Source organism: Dendrobates tinctorius, unplaced genomic scaffold, assembly GCF_039654945.1.
Source record: "Dendrobates tinctorius isolate UK_male_01 unplaced genomic scaffold, ASM3965494v1 ptg000011l, whole genome shotgun sequence".
NCBI lineage: Eukaryota > Metazoa > Chordata > Amphibia > Anura > Dendrobatidae > Dendrobates > Dendrobates tinctorius.
This window is the reverse complement of record NW_027361679.1, coordinates 47,413,577-47,435,282: the sequence shown is the minus strand read 5'-3', so window position 1 is coordinate 47,435,282 and position 21,706 is coordinate 47,413,577. Positions and strand designations below refer to the sequence as shown.

Genomic DNA, 21,706 nt, shown 5'->3' with positions numbered 1-21,706 from the left:
CACATTGGCTCCCACGCTGTCTAATGGCTTCATATTAGCTCCTACACTATATAATGTGCCCCACATTAGCCCACAAACTGTATAATGGGCCCCACACTTTATAAGGGACCCCACAGTAGTTCTGTAATGTATCAGGGCCCCACCAATGTTTTAGGGTCCTGCATTGTTTATGATTCCCCCACAAGTCTTAAACATAGCAACATATATATATACGTGGTCAAAATTGTTGGTACCCCTCATTTAATGACAGAAAAACCCACAATGGTCAGAAATAACTTGAATGTGACAAAAGTAATAATAAATTAAAAATCTATGAAAATGAACAAATGAAAGTCAGACATTGCTTTTCAACCATGCTTCCACAGAATTGGAAAAAAAAATAAAACTCATGACATAAGCCTGGACAGAAATGATGGCACCCTTAACTTAATACTTTGTTGCACAACCTTTTGAGGCAATCGCTGCAATCAAACAATTCCTGTAACTGTCAATGAGACTTCTGCACCTCTCGCCAGGTATTTTGGCCCACTCCTCAAGAGCAAACTGCTCCAGGTGTCTCAGTATAATGTTCCCCACAGTCTCTTATATAATATGATGTCCCAGACAGCCCCTCGTGTGATTGCTCCCACAGCCAGCCCCTCATGTCCCCAAATCATTGGCAAAATATGAAAATAAAAAGGCTTATGCTGACCTAATCCTGGCTCCCTGTACACTGCGGCCGCTGACTGCTCTTGCTTCTTGTACAGCAGTGAATGCTGGATGGAATGATGACATCACCATATCGCACCATCTGACATCCCCTGCGAGCACCATCTGCAACAGGGCGCAGGCCGGAAATGGTCTGTGTCCTGCTGGAATTTCCGGCAGGGCAGGGAGCGGATTACAGCTCCTCTGCTCTTGTCCTAGGTGGCTCTGACATCATTTGAGTACAGGGAGGGAGCGACGGCCGGGGCACAGGAGAGAGGGGGTGAGCAGTGTCAGTGACTGACATCGCTCACCTCCCTGCCTGCGCCCCGGCTGTCACTGTGCTGAATGTCTGTGGCCGGAGAAAGATACTGGGCGGCCACAGGCATAGCACTTTTTTTCTTCCCAAAGTGCGCCCCCCTCGGGGAGGCAGCGCCCTAGGCAGGTACCTACTCTGTCTACCCATCGTCCCGGCCTGGTGGCCATGCATGGCGTCTTTCTGTGATAACTGATCGTTAATGATTAGAACAGTCAGACCATGGGATCATTAGTTTCAGAATGGCTCATCTTTATCTGACAAAGCAACTATTAGCCTTTGAAAGAAATTAAAATATTGCAAATTATTTATTGTGTGAAAATTGTTGTTTTATCTGTAATTGTTTAATCCAGACAAAAAGGTTCAATTAGCCAAGAAGAAGGAAATAAACCAGATCTCAAAGTGAAGGAGCTAGAGAGCACTAATGTGATCCAGGAGGCGATGCTGACACAGGCACGGGCTTACACTGAGCTCTTGGAGAAATTACAGAAACAGGATCAAATACTCCAGGATACCCAGAAAGCATTCTTCATATTCAATGAGAAGTCTAACAAGAAGGTGGAAGGCAGCTTTGACCTCAGTAATCTTGGCATAGTTCTGGTGCAAACACTTCAGGAGCTTTCTGATGAGGTGTCTTTCCTCAAAACAAAAATACAACCTGTAAGTATTCTTTTATGTTTCTATTTTCCTAAAACACTGAATTCAGCAATGTGTCACATGTCAGGCTGTGTGATGTCGTTTATTTACATTGGTGATTATCATTGCCCAGACTACAGCAGGGCGGGCCAGTTGTCCGATTCTGCACCTTCTGTGATAAGCGGTCTATAGACAATGTAACTACAGAGCCTGGAGTGGGCGGGCGCAGCTTTCTCAGCTCTGCTGCATTACTAAATCTAGGATCTTTGATTGTGTCAGAACCGATGCACCCAGCAAACTAAGAGACACATTGTTGGACTCAGGGTCTCTCTGCCTATATCGTGCTGCTCTCAGGTTGTATTGCTGAAATAAACTGCTGACAGATTCCCTTTTAATTGAACTGTGCTTTAAAGGGAAATTGTCAGCAGGTTTTTGCTATGCAATTCAAGAGCAATATGAAGTAAGGGCTGAGACCCTGATGCCAAAGATGTGTAATTTACTAGATCTGCAGCAGAGAAAATAGATTGTATCAAACTGACACCATGCAGACCAGCAAGTGATAGATCACTGGAATCAGGCTCTCTGTGCCCCTACATCATGCAACTCTCAGATTACATAGACAAAATTGGGTGACAGATTCCCTCTAATTGTTATATGGGAAAAAGCCATTACTGAATTAGACAGTTCCCACTTATACAGTGCTCCACGCTGAGCAGTATATTCCAATTTACTATGGAATTCCCAAAAAACTGTATTCCAACATGTTATCCACCTTTTTTGCATGTCTGTAAAATATGAGTTCTACCAGAACAGAGGTCTGGGTTCTGTAGAATGCAGTTTTTCAGGGATTTTGATGGAAAACTCAGACGGACATAGTGCTTAGCATAGAAAACTGAATAAGCCTGAGCATAGCCTTACCTGTATTTTAAAGGTAATTTATTTATTTTTTTTGTCTGGAAGCTAGGAAAAAAATAAAACAATACTCACCATACTGTACCCATCGAAGCTCCTATGCTGAAGTTGTCCGTTTCTTCTCCTGTCTTTATAATGTCCTGCAACAGGGACATTTGACCACTGCAGCCGATCGATCACTGATTGCAGTAGTGACCCACTGCAGCCAGTAATTGGCCACAGCCATCATATGTCTCTGTGACAGGAGGACGAAAGTTCAGCTAGAAGTAGAAGGGCGAGGAACTTAAGAACTTTGGATTGGAATTGGTGAGGTTAGTATTGGCAAGCCATAGTGTTTAGGGATTCTTTATCCTTCTGCTAATCTTCAGATATGTTTTAGGTCAAACCTGAACAAAAAAGTTCATTCTTGAACTCCAAAGTTTCTACTTTTCATTATAGGCAGAAGATCAACTTAATATTCTGAAAGGGGAATTAAAAGATAAAGAGGCTTGTCGGAAGCAGCTACAAGAAAGGTGAGTTCTACTGACTCAATAGTTCAAAAAACATGGCTATTTTCTTCTTGTCTGTGGGATATCTGGTATTTCAGCCTGACCCCAAATCCAGACATGGCTCATAGACCAGAATAATTCTATTTCTGGAAGAAAGTACAACCTCTATGAATACCAAGATAGCTTCCTGGCCTTAGGCTATGAGTCTGCAGTCACTCTATGTAACTGCAGACTTGTGAATCCTCACATCTTAGGGGCACGTGACCACAAGTATGTCATTTGCATACATGCAGACATATTCCAACTAGATGGACGTGTCCTCGCTCAATGCAAGTGTATTGAGCGAGGCCAGACACAGTCTACTCGGAATGTGATCAGAAATACACTCCCTGTGCGCGCGACGTGAAGATTCACAAGTCTACAGTCACATAGAGGGGCAGCACACTTGTGGCCCAAGGCTGGACAACCCCTGCAACTATCACATAAATAGCTTCAAAATCTAAAAATGCTATTAGTTCAAAAAATAGGCCATCATAAGAGTTAAAAGAATTATGATGTCCCACCTGATAAAATTCACGCAGAAGCTATGGGACCCGCTTCAGTTTGCCTATAAGGAGAATCGTTCGGCAAACGACACTGTCAATCTGGCACTGAAGTACATTTTGGATCATACAGATGAACTGCACTCATATGTCCGGATTCTTTTCATGGACTTTAACTCAGCGTTCAATACCATTGATCCGAATTTACTTCATAAGAAAATGGTAGCTCTTGGAGTCCCTCTTAACTTATGCTTGTGGATTTATAACTTCCTGACAGCCAGGATACAGAGTGTAAAAGTTGACCATTCACTTCGGACACCTTGGTCACAAACATCGGGGCACCTCAGGGGTGTGTTTTGTCCCCGTTACTGTTTTCTCTCTATACGAATGCATCTCTTCAGCAGACTCAGTAAAAATCTTGAAATTTGCCGATGATATGACACTGATTGGTCTCATCAGGAGAAATGCTGAAGACTTGTATCGGAGTGAGGTGGAAAGAATATGTGACTGGTGTAAAGCCAATAATCTTGTACTCAACACTAAAAAAACTGCTGAGATGGTTGTGGATTTTAGGAAAGATCAACATGAGATACTTCCAATCTACATCCATGACGAAGTGGTTCTTAGGGTCACAGAGACCAAATTCCTTGGTGTTATCATCTCTCATGATCTTAAATGGGGGAAAAACGTGGATGCTGTTATAAGAAAAGCACAACAGAGGATGTTCTTCCTGCGTCAGCTGAAAAGATATGGTTTGTCTAAGAATCTGCTGATCTTATTCTTTAATGCTGTCATCAGATCTGTGATTTGTTCCTCTCTGATAGTCTGGTATGGGGGAGCCACTGCGCATGACAAACTCCGCTTACAAAGGACTTTCAGAACAGCAGAGAGAATTATAGGTTCCCCCCTGCCTAAAATCCAGGATCTTTATGATAAGAGTATTCGATCCCACGCATTGAAAATTTCATCTGATCCCTCTCACCCGGGACACTCCTCATTCCAACTACTCCCTTCAGGACGTCGCTTCAGAGTCCCCAAATGCAGCACCAACCGCCATATGAACAGCTTCTATCCACTCTCTGTTCAACAATTAAATCGTCATGTGTAGACTATATACTGTATCTGTCTTGTTAGATGTTACTTGTTGTATCTGTTGTTATATATTATGTTGCCTCTTTGCCACAAAGAATTCCTTGTATATATGTAATATGTACTTGGCGATAATAAATTTGATTGATTTGATTTGATTGATTTGATTGATTTGAAAAGAGTTCTCAAGGATCACCGGGCTCAGTGGCTCGTGAAGTCTATGTCAGCAGAACTGTTCTGCTCAGGGATTGGCTATGGTGATATTGAAGTGCAATTATTGCTGTAAAAAAAAATCGGTGGAGCAGCGGTGGAGATTTATTTCTGGACTTGAGGAAGGTGAGTCATTTTATTATTTTTAATATGGGGACAATGATTTTGTAAAGAAAGTTGAACCACGAACACCTTTTTAAATATTGATGGCCTGTGCTAGTAAGTATACAACATAAGTGTTTGGTGGGGATTAGCACAATAAAAGATTTGTGGCTTACAGTCAGCTGTAGCTGGTACTAGTAGTTTGTCCGATTCCCTCATTGGGTCAAGATACTACAGTTGTGCTCAAAAGTTTACATACCCTGGCAGAATTTTTGCTTTCTAGGTGAAGCCATTTATTGGTAAACTACTGTGTTTTCTCTTTTTAAATCAAATGACAACACAAAACATCCAAATGACCCTTTTCAAAAGTTCACATACCCCATTTCTTTATACCATGCATTGCTCTCTCTAACATCAATGACAGCTTGAAGTCTTTTGTCGTTGTTGTGGATGAGGTTCTTTATTTTATCAGATTGTAACGCTGCCCACTGTTCCTGGCAAAAAAGCCTCCAGTTCCTGTAAATTTCTGATCTGTCTAGCATGAACTGCATGCTTGAGATCTCCCCAGAGTGGCTCAATGATATTGAGGTCAGGAGACTGAGATGGTCACTCCACAACCTTCACTTTGTTCTGCTGTAGCCAATGACAGGTGGACTTGGCCTTGTGTTTTGGATCGTTGTCATGTTGGAATTTCCAAGTACATCCTATGCGCAGTTTCCGGGCTGATGAGTGCAAATTTGCCTCCAGTATTTGCTGATAACGTGCTGCATTCATCTTTCCTCCAACTTTGACCAAGTTTCATGGGCCTTTATAGCTCACACATCCCCAAAACATCAGCGATCCACCTCCATGCTTTACAGTAGGAATGTTGTTCCTGTCATCTCTCCAAATGTAACGTTTATGGTTGTGGCCAAAAAGTTCATTGTTGGTCTCATCACTCCAATTTACCTTGTTCCAGAAGTTTTGAGGCTTGTCTCTCTACTGATTTTGCGCATTGTAGGTGAGATGTTTTGTGGTATTTGTGCAGTAATGGCTTTCTTCTGGCGACTCGACCATGCAGCCCATTTTTCTTCAAGTGCCTCCTTATTGTGCATCTTGAAACAGCCACACAGCTAGTTTTCAGAGAGTCCTATATTTCAGCTGATGTTATTTGTGGGTTTTCCTTTGCATCCCGAACAATTTTCCTGACAGTAATGGATTAAATTTTTTTTGGTCTACCTGACCGTGGTTTTGTTTTTACAGAGCCCTTGATTTTCCATTTGTTAATCACAATTTGAATGCTGCTGACTGGCATTATGAATTCCTTGGATATCTTTTTGTATGCCTTTCCTGTTTTATACAATTCAACTAACTTTTCCCATAGATCCGCTGACAATTCTTTTGCTTTCCTCATTACTCACAATCCAGAAACGTCAGTGGCTGGATGAAAGATGCAAGAGTCTGTATGGATCCCAGATACTCATTCAGCTTTTATGCACACACACTGATTACAAGCAACAGGTCACAGGTGAGGATGTTACCTTTAATAGCCATTCAAACCCATTTGTGTCAACTTGTGTGCATGTTATCAGGCCAAAATCACCAAGGTATGAACTTTTGATCAGGGTCATTTGGGTGTTTTGGGTTGTCATTATGATTTAAAAAGAGAAACACAGTAGTTTGAGAATAAATGGCTTCACCCAACCACTAACCATGAGTGGAGAAAAAGGTTTGGTGTTATCATTCATATTTTATGAAAAAAGGCCAAGATAGCAAAAATGCTGCTGGGGTATGTAAACTTTTGAACACAACTGTATCACTAGACACAACTACAAGCACAGGGAGGGATCGCTCTCCCTGTGTAAAATTACCTATCTTGATGATAGTTCATCAATGTTTTAAGGTTTGTCCCCTATCAGTAAATGAATGTACATGGCTGCAGGTTATTATGAAGACACAACACAAGCCATAGTTACCTTCCCAGGGTACATCTGTGAGTCTCTACTGCTCCCGGTGTCTAGCACAGGCTGTGTCATGCCATCAGCAGCATTCCTGCCTACCATGACAGCTGCTGACCTATCAGCATAAAGTCAGCCCAGTAGCCAATGCCAGACCCTAGGAGCAGTGGAAGAGACTTGCCCGTTGACCTGGGTAAGGTGAGTACAGCAGATTGTTTCTTTATAATAACCTACACTGAATGACATTCATTTCCTGAATCACTTTAAAGGGGTTGTCTGGTTCAAATCAGTAATGCTGCAGTCAGCCTGCAGACTTATGAATCTGCGAAGCTTTGCAGATTTCTGACCAGAGGGTATGTACGAGTTACGCAGTTATGCCCACTGGACAGCCGCGTCACTAGACGGCGCGCAGCATCAGCTCAATACAAGTCTATGTAACGAAGCCGCACCCACTGGTCAGGGGTATGTATAACTCATACATACCTTTTGGTCCCAGGTCAGAAACCAGCGAATCCCCTCAGCGCAGTGTGCGTACTTTGGGGGTTTCATAAGTCTGCAGTCACACAGACTGACTGCAGACTTATCGATTTGGACCTGACAACAGCTTTTATTGAGCTCATTTTAACTAATTTGTGGATTTTATTATTTTTAATATGGGAACAATGATTTTGTACAGAAAGTTGAAAAGATACAACTGCTTTAGGTCTTGGAGGTCTGCTTGAATAGCTAATTTTTCATTTAAATCTAATTCATGTTGACATCCTCTCTTGAAGTGTTGTTCTTCTACCCTGAAAGCCCTGAACTTGCTGGTTAATAATGGATAAGGTGCATTTTGAGTTTGTATTCAAAGATTTCTTTATTTGCTTCTCTTTTGATCAGTTATGACAATCTAGTTAATGAACGTGAACAGGAGAGGGCGCTGTTGGTTGCTGAAATGAATTCTGTCAGAAGCCATTCAGAGAGCTTGCAGACTCGGGTGAAATCATCTCAGTAAGTCTAGGTATCATGTCTTAGAAATGGAAATGAATTTTGCCTCATCATTTATGTCAAATGTTTGTTATAAAATCACACACAACCATATATACTAACAAATAAAAAATAATGATTATATTGCAAAGTGATGTTATTCATAGTGTTTTTTATCCTCTAGTAACACATGAGTGAAAATGAAAGTTCTGCTTTTAGGCAAGCTACCTGTAGGCACACAATGCAGCAAGGATTTTGACCCATTTTTCCATACAAATCTTCTCCAAATCTTTAGAGGTTTGAGGCTGTCTTTGGGCAACATTGACTTTCAGCTCCCTCCAAAGATTTTCTATCGGGTTCAGGTCTGGATACTGGCTAGGCCACTCCAGGATCCTAAAATGCTTCATAAGGAGCCACTCCTTAGTTGCTCTAGCTGTATGTTTTGGGTCAATGTCATGCTGTAAGACCCAGCTACATCCCTTCTTCAACGCTCCTGAGGAAAGGAGATTGTTGGCCAAAATCTTATGATACATGACAACATCCCTCCTCCCTGCAATATAGTGCAGTCGTCCTATCCCCTTTATAGAAAAGCACCCCCAAAGTATGATGTTTCACCCACCATGCTTCATGGTTGGGAGTGTGTTCTTGGTGTTGTATCCTTCTTTCTCCAAACACGACCAGTGGAGTTTATACCAACAAGTTCTATTTTGGTCTCAACTGACCACATGCCTTTCTCCAATGCCTCCTCTGGATCATCCAAATGGTCATTGGTGAACTTCAAACGGGCCTGGACACGTGTGTTGGCGTGAGCAGAAGGACCTTGCATGCCCTGTAGGATTTTAATCCATGACGATGTAGAGTGTTATTAATGATAATGTTTGAGACTTTGGTCCCAGCTCTCTTCAGATAATTGACCAGGTCCTCTCATGTTGTTCTGGCTGATTCCTGACCTTTCTCATAATCATCCTTACCCCACTAGGCTAGATCTTGCATGGAGGCCCAGACCGAGGAAGACGGGCAGTCATCTTGTGTTTCTTCCATTTTCCAATAATTGTGCCAATAGTTGTTGCTTTATCACAAAGCTGCTTGCCTATTGTCCTGTAGCCCATCCCAGCCTTGTAAGGTCTGCAATTTTGACCCTGGTGTCCTTTGACAGCTATTGGTCTTGGCCATGTTGGAGAGTTTGGAGTGTGATTGAGTGTGTGAACAGGTGCAATTAATACAGGTAATGAGTGCAGAGTAGGAAGGCTTCATAAAGAAAAACTATCAGGTCTGTGAGAGCCAGAATTCTGGCTGGTTCGTAGGTGATCAAATACTTATTTCATGCAATAAAATGCAATTTAATTATTTAAAAATCATACAATCTGATTTTCTGGCTTTTATTTTTAGATTCTGTCTGTCACAGTTGAAGTGTACCTACAATAAAATTTACGACCTCTCCATTCTTTGTAGGTAGAAAAATTTGTAAAATTGGCAGTGTATCAAATACTTAAATACTTATTTTCCCCACTATATATGTGCAAAAATCTGTGAACATGAAACTACTATCAAATTATTTTAATACTGCATCTGATCTTATCAGGATGGAAGATTTCAGATTTTGTTTCTAGCACAAGCTCAGAAACAGAAAATAGAGCAGAAATTTCCAATTAAGAAAGTTCCCTAGTTTAAAATCAAAAGGATAGGATTTATGTTAAATGTGTTTTCCCATTACAGGAATAAATGGGATCACATCAGTGAAGGGTCCAACTTCTGGGAACTTCACTGGTTCTTAAAGTTTTCATACACATTGGATGAATGTCATCTGAATCTGCCAGTCTGTTTAATGGTGTCCAAACTCTCTCCCAGCGATAGATGATATAAAGAATAAGGGTTGTCAATATTGGATTTTAACATTTCCAATTCTTTTATACTCATAGGTGATAAACTGACTCTTGAGGTGTCTACCAGGGGCTTACTGCTCATTTAAGAGAAACTGACACCTCATACATGCTGTCTAATCTGTGGGCAGCATGTATCAGGCACTGACTGTATGAACATAGCCAGGTATGCTTAACTCTAAAATGTTGTAGCTAGAAATGAGCGAAACGGGTCGAACAAATTCAAAAGTCGCCGACTTTCGCCAAAGTCGGGTTTCATGAAACGAAACCCGACCTTAGCGTGAGGTCGGCCAAGAGGTTGGCGAATTTAGCGCCAAAGTCGCGTTTCAAAAGATGCTTTAGCTCCCTTTTGCAGCCAATCAGGAAGAACGGACACTATGGGCAACGTGATGACATAGGCAGTGGTCATCACCATCTTGGAGAAGGGCATGCAAGTGATTGGCTTGCTTTGTGGGGCGTCACAGGGGGTATAAAAGGGCATGCACGCCGACCGCCATGTTACTCATGCTGATCTCAGAATAGGGAGAGCTGCTGCTGCTGATTCTGTAGGGAGAGCATTAGGGAGGCAAAAAGAAAAAAAAACTGCTTCTGCTGATAGTGCTTTTCACTGTAGTTACTGTGCAGTAAAAGGTGAAGATTTTTGCTTTTGTGCAGCAGCGCTGGTGGTGATTAGCCTGCCTTTTATGGCTAGCTGCATTGCTGTGTGCACACTGGTGTTCAAACTGCTTTTTTAAAAGCAATCCAAATTGTATTGTTTTCTCCTGGTGAGGTAGTGAGCATTCATTTTTTCACACACCGTACAGCGGTGTACGCTCCTCACACAGTACTGTGTAACGGCTGTTATCACGGCCAAATTGAAGCTATATACGTGTGTGACTCTGTAAGGAAAAGCCGAGGAGTTTCTTACAGACCTACACCTTATAGTTTTGTCTGTTTTTCAAACAGTTTAGTATATTTGCTGTTTGATTACATTCAAAACTAGAGAGAGACAGCGTGCGTCAGTCCGTATACAAAAACACGGAGCTTGACAATTTTACATACACCGTACAGCGGTGTACGTGTACGCTCCTCTCTCAGTACTGTGTAACGGCTGTTATCATGGCCAAATTGAAGCTATATACGTGTGTGACTCTGTAAGGAAAAGCCGAGGAGTTTGTCCGTTCTTACAGACCTACACTCTAGGGAGATTCCAATTCTGCCCAATTCTATATACACCTTGTAGTTTGTCATACACTAGGCAATTTCTGCCTGTCACATTGCGGTGTAATATAAACAGGGCCTGACAGTATCCAACTCTGTCCTGAAGTCTAGATAGATTCCAATTCTCACCTGTCCTCTATACACCTTTCTAAGACCATCCAGAATCTGACTGTCACATAGCGGTGTAATATAAACAGGGCCTGACAGTATCCAACTGTGTCCTGAAGTCTAGAGAGATTCCAATTCTCACCTGTCCTCTATACACCTTTCTAAGACCATCCAGAATCTGACTGTCACATTGCGGTGTAATATAAACAGGGCCTGACAGTATCCAACTGTGTCCTGAAGTCTAGAGAGATTCCAATTCTCACCTGTCCTCTATACACCTTTCTAAGACCATCCAGAATCTGACTGTCACATTGCGGTGTAATATAAACAGGGCCTGACAGTATCCAACTGTGTCCTGAAGTCTACAGAGATTCCAATTCTCAACAGTCCTCTATACACCTTTCTAAGACCATCCAGAATCTGACTGTCACATTGCGGTGTAATATAAACAGGGCCTGACAGTATCCAACTGTGTCCTGAAGTCTAGAGAGATTCCAATTCTCACCTGTCCTCTATACACCTTTTTAAGACCATCCAGAATCTGACTGTCACATAGCAGTGTAATATAAACAGTGCCTGACAGTATCCAACTGTGTCCTGAAGTCTAGAGAGATTCCAATTCTCACCTGTCCTTTATACACCTTTCTAAGACCATGCAGAATCTGACTGTCACATAGCAGTGTAATATAAACAGGGCCTGACAGTATCCAACTGTGTCCTGAAGTCTAGAGTGATTTCAATTCTCACCTGTCCTCTATACACCTTTCTATGACCATCCAGAATCTGACTGTCACATTGCGGTGTAATATAAACAGGGCCTGACAGTATCCAACTGTGTCCTGAAGTCTAGTGAGATTCCAATTTTTACCTGTCCTCTATACACCTTTCTAAGACCATCCAGAATCTGACTGTCACATTGCGGTGTAATATAAACGGCCTGACAGTATCCAACTGTGTCCTAAAGTCTAGAGAGATTCCAATTCTCACCTGTCCTCTATACACCTTTCTAAGACCATCCAGAATCTGACTGTCACATTGCGGTGTAATATAAACAGGGCCTGACAGTATCCAACTGTGTCCTGAAGTCTAGAGAGATTCCAATTCTCACCTGTCCTCTATACACCTTTCTAAGACCATCCAGAATCTGACTGTCACATTGCGGTGTAATATAAACAGGGCCTGACAGTATCCAACTGTGTCCTGAAGTCTACAGAGATTCCAATTCTCAACAGTCCTCTATACACCTTTCTAAGACCATCCAGAATCTGACTGTCACATTGCGGTGTAATATAAACAGGGCCTGACAGTATCCAACTGTGTCCTGAAGTCTAGAGAGATTCCAATTCTCACCTGTCCTCTATACACCTTTTTAAGACCATCCAGAATCTGACTGTCACATAGCAGTGTAATATAAACAGTGCCTGACAGTATCCAACTGTGTCCTGAAGTCTAGAGAGATTCCAATTCTCACCTGTCCTTTATACACCTTTCTAAGACCATGCAGAATCTGACTGTCACATAGCAGTGTAATATAAACAGGGCCTGACAGTATCCAACTGTGTCCTGAAGTCTAGAGTGATTTCAATTCTCACCTGTCCTCTATACACCTTTCTATGACCATCCAGAATCTGACTGTCACATTGCGGTGTAATATAAACAGGGCCTGACAGTATCCAACTGTGTCCTGAAGTCTAGTGAGATTCCAATTTTTACCTGTCCTCTATACACCTTTCTAAGACCATCCAGAATCTGACTGTCACATTGCGGTGTAATATAAACGGCCTGACAGTATCCAACTGTGTCCTAAAGTCTAGAGAGATTCCAATTCTCACCTGTCCTCTATACACCTTTCTAAGACCATCCAGAATCTGACTGTCACATTGCGGTGTAATATAAACAGGGCCTGACAGTATCCAACTGTGTCCTAAAGTCTAGAGAGATTCCAATTCTCACCTGTCCTCTATACACCTTTCTAAGACCATCCAGAATCTGACTGTCACATTGCGGTGTAATATAAACAGGGCCTGACAGTATCCAACTGTGTCCTGAAGTCTACAGAGATTCCAATTCTCCCCACTACTATATACACCTTGCACCTTGTTTTACAGGACCATAGAGTTGTTGGTTTTTTGGGGACATTTTCCCCAAAAATGAGGAAGTGTGGTGGAAGAGTCCGTGGAAGTGGGCGGGGGTTGGCAGCTGGTAATGATGGTGTTGGTGGTGGATCTGCTGGTAGTGGCAAAAGCAAAATAGCACCTAATGCAGGAGGTGTTGAGCCTGCATCATCGTCTGCCTCCACAAGGCCTCGAAGGCTCCCTCTTCTGGGAGTAGGTAAACCGCTTTTAAAGCCGGAGTTTCGAGAACAAGTTTTGGCTTACATTGCTGACTCAGCCTAAAGCTCTATCGCCTCCTCTTCTGAAATTTTAAAAAATAAAAGCACTGAGTCATCATTGGAGGCTCATGGTCATGAACCACAACTTTCCTTGTGTCCTTCACCCCAACCAAAATTGAAGGATGCGGCAGGCCACTCTACAGATTACTCCATGGAGCTGTTTTCACATACCATGCCTGGGTTATCAAGTCAAATCATGAATTACCCAGGCCAAGATGAATCTGACATGGAGTGCACTTATGCACAGCCACTGATAGATGATTCTGCTGGTACATTCACTCAGAGCACTACATTGTCCTCGCAGTGCACTGAGCCAGAATCTGACCCTGATGAAACTCAGGTGCCCCTTCCCGCATACTATACCACCGTACACGGTGACACAGAGGAAGGTGCACATGACATTGAAGAGGAGGTGATGGATGACCCAGTTGTTGACCCAGATTGGCATCCATTGGGGGAAGAGGGTGCCGCTGCCAATAGCTCAGAAGAGGAGGAGGAGCATCCGCAGCGGGCATCAACATCGCAACAGCTCTTATCTGGCAGGCCCGGAACAGTCCAAAAACAGGTTACAATAACCAAAAGAGTTGCAGGACAGCTTGGCCAGACGGTCAAAATAGCACAGCGTGCAAGGCCTCAAAATGTCTTCCATAGTAGGAAGAGTGCAGTGTGGCACTTTTTTGAACAAAATCCAAATGATCAGGCAAAGGTTATCTGTAAGAAGTGCGCAAAGACCTTTAGCCAAGGGAAAAATCTGAGAAATTTGAATACCAGTTGCACGCTAAGACATTTAACCACCATGCACTTGCAAGTGTGGACGGACTACCAAAACTCACGTACCACATGTGCAACTGCTCCCAAAGAAGGTAGTCAGCAACACTACATTGTTTCCCCCTCTGTAAGCCCACCGGTTAGCACACCCCAAGCAGCAAATGTTGAGTTGTCATCGCAAGAGCAAATCAGCCAAGGAATCAAACTGTTATTGCAACGAAAGACTGAATCTAGGCCATCAGAAAGAACACCAACTCCATCACCATCATCAACCCTCTCTCAGTCCGCCATGTCCACCGCTAGTTCCACCATATGCAGCTCTCAAGTCCAGCTTACCCTACCAGAGACTATGAGTAGGACAAGAAAGTACTCATCCTCTCATCCGCGTACACTGGGTTTGAACGCCCACATTGCCAAACTAATCTCGTTAGAGATGATGCCCTATCTCTTGGTTGAAAGCGCAGCTTTCCGCGAACTCATGGCCTACGCAGTACCACGCTATGACCTACCCAGTCGCCGCTTCTTTTCGCGCAAAGCCATCCCAGCCCTCCACCTTCATGTGAAAGACCGCATTGTCCATGCACTCAAGCAATCAGTGAGTGGAAAGTTGCACCTCACAACTGATGCATGGTCCAGTAGGCATGGCCAGGGCCGTTAGGTGTCCATCACTGCGCACTGGGTTAATGTTGTGGATGCAGGGTCCACAGGGGACAGCGGTGGTGGGACAGTGCTGCCTAACCCACGGTATAGGAAACAATTGGCTGTAGGCGTTCGACCCTCCTCCTCCTCCGGAAGCGAAAGCTCGTCCACAGAGCGCAGTCGCACGAGCACTCCATCCGCAGCTGCCAGTGTTGCACACGAGGTGTCCCCCTATTGATCAGCTAGTGGAAAGCGTCAGCAGGCTGTGTTGAAGATGATGAGTTTGGGCGACAGACACACCGCGGAGGTACTGGCCAACTACTTTCAGCGACAAACTGAGTCATGGCTGGGCAGTCTACATCTTGAGGCAGGCAAGGTAGTTAGTGATAATGGCCGGAATTTTTTTGGCAGCCATAGCCCTTTCAAAACCCAGACACATACCTTGCTTGGCTCACACCTTGAACCTGGTGGTGCAGTGCTCCTCAATAATTATCCGGAGTTAACAGGCCTGCTCCATAAGGTTCGAAGACTGTGCTCGCACATCCGCCGGTCGCCCGTACACTCCAATCGTATGCAGAAGCTGCAGCCATTGCTCCACCTTCCCAAGCACCGCCTAATTATCGACGTTGCAACAAGGTGGAACTCCACCCTGCACATGGTGGAGCAGCTGTGCGAACAGAGGCAGGCTGTAATGCATTTGTGGGAGGATACACAGGCAGGCACTTTGAGGGCAGACATGGAGTTGTCAGGTGTGCAGTGGTCGAAGCTGAAAGACCTCTGTAAAGTCCTTCAGTGCTTTGAGGAATGCACACGGCTGGTAAGCGCAGACGACGCCATCATAAGCATGAGCATCCCACTTTTGTGTCTGCTCATGCAAACCTTGACACACATTAAGGAGCAGGCATCTGCAGCCGAGGATGATGAGGAAGAGGAGGGAAGCCTTGATGACAGTCAGCCATTGTCTGCTCAGGGACCTCTCCTGGACGAGGTGGAGGAAGAAGAGGAAGAGGAGGAGGAGGATGATGATGGGGATGAATATTTAGGGGAGGAGGATACTTCTCGTGGGGCAAGAGAAAATGTTGGCGTGGCAAAGTCAGGTACAGGCTTTGTGCGTGACTGGAGGGATGTGGATTTGCCAGAAAGTGCTCCTCCACCCAGCACTCGCAGTGCATCATTGACACCGGAAACATTGGCCCACATGTCAGATTATGCCTTGCAGATCCTAAAAAGGGACCCCCGCATTGCCAAAATGATGAACAATGACGACTACTAGTTGGCCAGCATCCTGGATCCACGCTATAAAGGCAAATTCCAAAACATCATGCCACAGGAGAACCTTGACCTAATATTGGCTAACAAACAAGCAACTCTGGTAAACCGGTTGGTTGAGGCATTCCCAGCACACAGCAGCGGTGATGGTTCTCACACGAGCCCTAGGGGCCGGGGGCAACTTGAAAGAGGTGTTGGTGGTGCACACATCAGAAGTGGCGTTGGAGACAGGGGTTTCATGACCATGTTGTGGACTGATTTTTCAAGTCCCGCTCACAAGACTGGTCATACTGCATCGATTGAAAGTGACAGGAGACAGCACTTGTCAACTATGGTTGCAAACTACTTCTCGTCCCATATCGATGTTCTCCCTCATAGGTCATTCCCATTTGACTATTGGGCCGCTAAACTGGACGCCTGGCCTGAATTGGCCCAATATGCCTTACAGGAGCTCGCTTGCCCAGCTGCAAGTGTGCTATCGGAAAGAGTCTTCAGTGCTGCTGGATCAATCCTCACGGAAAAAAGGACCCGTCTCTCGCCCCAAAATGTGGATGATCTAACCTTCATTAAAATGAGCCATGCATGGGTTTCCAAGGACTTTGTCACACCTTACCCTGATGACACATAGGTTGCCAGAAAAATGGCTTTCTTTGGTACTCCTCTTCCTGGGACTTGACCAATTTTGCCTTTAGCAGCAGGTGAATGTCCCACATCAACATATGCCATTATGTAAACCGCCCTAACTGGGCTGCCTCCTCCCCTCATGACCGGGGTCACCACCTAGCGCACGCAACTGTGTGAGTGTCGTTGCCCTGGACAGGTGGGTGGGCCGACTCTTGGGCGCGGGCACTGGCACAGGGTCCCTCATAGTGCAATCAAGTGTCTCTGATGGTGGGGGGGCACACCTGCCGTCAGACACACCGCGGTACTAAGAGGGGCTCTGTGCCAGTGCCGTCGCCAACGAGTGGGCCCCCCTGCTTGATCAGGATCACAGCACTTGCAAAGTTGAAATACTTACCTCTCCCTGCTCCACCGCCATGACGTCTTCCGCGTTTCCTGACAGTGATATTATGATCAGAGAGCGCAATGACATCACGTCTGTATTCCCAGACTAGTACAGGGATTCCCTAGCAAGACTTATTTGAAGAGACTTATTTAATTGTTTTCAATGTTGGGACAGCAATTTTTGGGGAGAACTATACTCTGGAGAATGATATATGGGGCCCACCATACACGGGAGCATTCCAAAGGTGGACATCAGACACTGGAGCAGCATTTACAGGGCCCATTATACACTAGAGCATTAGAAATGGGGCCCATTATATATAGAGCATTATTTGGGCTCATAAGACAGTGTAGCTTCATCCATGGGGACCAACATATACTGTAGCATTATGTGGAGCTCATCATATACTGTTTCAAACATTATATGGGACCAATGATTCTGTATGGAGAAATAGATGGGCCTCATTACTCTGTATAGCGCACTCTGCGGTGGCCATAATACTGTATGGAGTAATATACTGTCTGTTTTTTGAGCTATTGGAGAATTTAAAATGGATATCAGTTGTGAGATGTAAAAAGTGAAGTATTTTTCATTGTACTATACCGCTATTTCTCTGCCGTATAGGAGCCTCATGAGTTGTGCTATGTGTTAAAGGGGCGCTCTTTGGCCCAGAGCACATGAAAACCTGGAGCCAGCCCTACCCCCCCACAAATTTAGCCAAATAACCCCCATTTTTCAGTGTGTAACTAGTATTATGAAGTAAATTAAGGTTGAAAAGCTTCAGTAATAAGATTTGATGTTTTTGGCATTCAAAAGGGCACTGTAGGTGTGTTTCCAGTCCTCCACACCCTGCCGACTTTGCTTCCCCATTGACTTGCATTGGGTTTCACGTTTAAGTCGGCCTTCGACTTTTCACAAAAATCGGCTGATTTCGTTCGACCCGACTTTTGCAAAAGTCGGGTTTCATGAAACCCGACTCGATCCGAAAAAAGGCAAAGTCGCTCATCTCTAGTTAATGGGTTTTTCCCTTAATTGCGTTATTTTTCATAAAGCACAGTATGTGCATTCTTATTGTTAATATGTAGATTAATCCCAACTTAATCCCTTAACCCCCGGCGGTATTTTCGTTTTTTGCTCCCCTTCTTCCCAGAGCCATAACTTTTTTTTATTTTTCAGTCAATATGGCCATGTGAGGGCTTGTTTTTTGTGGGATGAGTTGTACTTGTGAAAAACACCATTGGTTTCAACATATATTGTACTGGAAAACTGGAAAAAAATTCCAAGTGCACTGAAATTGCAAAAAAGTGCAATCCCACAGTTGTTTTTTTTGCTTTTTTACTATGTTCACTAAATGCTAAAACTGACCTGCCGCTATGATTCTCCAGGTTGCTACAAGTTCATTGACACCAAACATGTCTAGGTTCTTTTTTATCTAAGTGGTAAAAATTCCAACTTTGTTTCTAAAAAAATTGCGTCATTTTCCGATACCCGTAGCATCTCCATTTTTTTGTGATCTCGGGTTAGGTAAGGGTTTTTTTTGCATGCCGAGCTGACGTTTTTAATCATACCATTTTGATGCAGATACAATCTTTTGATCACCCATTATTGCATTTTAATGCAATGCCGCGGTGACCAAAAAAGCATAATTTTGGCATTTTGACTTTTTTTATTGATAGATTGGGCGATTCTGAATGCGGTGATACCAAATGTGTATGTTTTGATTTTTTTATTGTTTTATTTTGAATGGGGAGAAAGGGGGGGGTGTGATTTGAAATTGTATTTATTTATTTATTTATTTATTTATTTTATAAAACATTTTTTTTTTATTCTTGGCCATCTTGAAAAGTCTCCATGGGAGACTAGAAGCTGCCATAACCCGATCAGCTTTGCTACATACAGACGATTATCAGATCACCTGGATGTAGCAGAATTATTTACTTGCTATGAGTGCCGACGACCACCGGGCAGCACTCATAGCAATCCAGCAGTGGTCTGCAGGAGACTTCTCATTGTCATGCCAACCCATCAGTGACCCGTGATCACGTGACAGGGGTCACGGAGGGGCGGATTACCGGCGTGGTTGCCGGAAGTGCATGTTAAATGTCATGTCAGCGTTTGACAGCGGCATTTAACCGGTTAATAGCCGGGATGGATCGCGATTCCACCTGCGGCTGTTCTGGGCACAAGTCAGCTATTCAAAACAGCTGACATGTGCTGGGAAAGATGTGCACTCACTGCCAGAGCATACACCAAAGGGAGGGTATCCGACATGAGCATACTATTGCGCCCAATGTCGGAAAGGGGTTAAAGTTTCTTGTACATTTGTCTTTTTTCTCCTTTTTCTTTCCATCTGTGCTTCCAGGTTCACATATCTGAATGGGTGTTTATATTTTTACACTGATCAACCTACATTTTCCAGCAGAACTTGCTTCTCCTCAGTGTTGTGTGACGGTGAGTTACTATGCCAAGAGGCCAATTCCAGGGTCAGATACCTTAATTTAGGGAGCTTCAAAAGCAGAAGGGGGAATCCACAAAAAATGTCATAACAAGGTCCGGCAACAGGGTCAGAGGAAAGAGACACAGAGCTAAGCAAACACATTTAGCTTAGGCATTGCTACAACTGACACTGACTACTAACAGCTAGTCAGCTAAATTCCTTGCAAATTATTAACCCCTTCACACCCAATGGTGGTTTGCACGTTCATGACCGGGCCAATTTTTACAATTCTGACCACTGTACATTTATGAGGTCATAACTCTGGAACACTTCCATGGATCCTGGTGATTCTGACATTGTTTTCTTGTGACATATTGTACTTCATGTTAGTGGTAAAATTTCATTCAAATAACTTGCGTTTATTTGTGAAAAAAACGGAAATTTGGCAAAAATTTTGAAAATTTCGCAATTTTCCAACTTTGAATTTTTATGCCCTTAAATCACAGAGATACAGCACACAAAAAACTTGATAACTAACATTTCCCACATGTTTACTTTACATCAGCACAATTTTGGAACCAAAATTTTTTTTCGTTAGGAAGTTATAAGGGTTAAAAGTTGACCAGCGATTTCTCATTTTTACAACACCATTTTATTTTTAGGACCACATCACATTTGAAGCCACTTTGAGGGGTCTATATGATAGAAAATACCCAAAAGTGACACCATTCTAAAAACTGCACCCCTTAAGGTGCTCAAAACCACATTCAAGAAGTTTATTAACCCTTTAGGTGCGTCACAGGAATTTTTAAATATTTAAAAAAAAATGAACATCTAACTTTTTTTCACAAAAAAAATAATTCAGGTTCAAATTTTTTTATTTTACCAAGGGTAACAGGAGAAATTGGACTGCAAAAGTTATTGTGCAATTTGTCCTGAGTACGCTGATACCTGATTTGTGGGGGACGACGACTGTTTCGGCGCATGGCAGAGCTCAGAATGGAAGGAGCGCCGTTTGACTTTTTCAATGCAAAATTGGCTGGAATTCAGATCGGATGCCATGTCACGTTTGGAGAGCCCCTGATGTACCTAAACAGTGGAAACCCCCTACAAGTGACCCCATTTTGGAAACTAGACCCCCCAAGGAACTTATTTAGATATGTGGTGAGAACTTTGAACCCACAAGGGCTTTACAGAAGTTTATAACGTACAGCGGTACAATTAAAAAATCATATTTTTTCCACAAAAATGATCTTTTCACCCCAATTTTTATTTTCCCAAGGGTAACAGGACCCTAAAAGTTATTGTGCAATTTGTCCTGAGTATGCTGATACCCCACATGTGGGGGTAAACCACTATTTCGGCGCATGGCAGAGCTCGGAAACGAAGCAGCGCCATTTGACGTTTTTGGCTGGAATTGAGATCGGACATCATGTCACGATTGGAAAACCCCTGATGTACCAAAACAGTGGAAACCCCCCACAAATGACACCATTTTGGAAACTAGACCCCATAAGGAACTTATCTAGATGTGTGGTGAGAACTTTAAACCCCCAAGGGCTTCACAGAAGTTTATAACATAAAGCCGTACAATTAAAAAATCATATTTTTTCCACAAAAATGATCTTTTCACCCTCAATTCTTATTTTTCCAAGGGTAACAGCACCCTAAAAGTTATTGTGCAATTTGTCCTGAGTACGCTGATACCCCACATGTGGGGGTAAACCACTATTTGGGCGCATGGCAGAGCTCGGAAGGGAAGCAGCGCCATTTGACATTTTTGGCTGGAATTGAGATCGGACACCATGTCGCGATTGGAAAACCCCTGATGTACCTAAACAGTGGAAACCCCCCACAAATGACACCATTTTGTAAACTATACCCCCCAAGGAACTTATCTAGATGTGTGGTGAGCACTTTGAACCCCCCAGTGCTTCACAGAAGTTTATAACGCCCGGGCGTGAAAATAAAAAATTTGTATTTTTTCCACAAACATGATCTTTTAGTCACCATTTTTTTTATTTTCCCAAGGGTAACCGGAGAAATTGGACCCCAAAAGTTGTTGTCCAATTTGTCCTGAGTATGCTGATACCCCATATGTGGGAGAAAACTACTGTATGGGCAC

The 21,706-nt window shown here is 43.4% G+C and overlaps 1 protein-coding gene across 4 annotated transcripts in view; it reads left to right on the top strand.

Annotated features, from left to right (window-relative positions):
- CCDC158 (coiled-coil domain containing 158) overlaps positions 1-21,706 on the top strand; it is a 222,997-nt gene that overhangs the window by 23,586 nt on the left and 177,705 nt on the right. For all 4 annotated transcript variants that reach the window (XM_073541919.1, XM_073541905.1, XM_073541912.1 and 1 more), the window contains 3 exons: positions 1,354-1,660; positions 2,987-3,060; positions 7,796-7,906. In XM_073541919.1, coding sequence (XP_073398020.1) covers positions 1,354-1,660; positions 2,987-3,060; positions 7,796-7,906 — 492 coding nt within the window. The remainder of the gene's footprint in view (positions 1-1,353; positions 1,661-2,986; positions 3,061-7,795; positions 7,907-21,706) is intronic.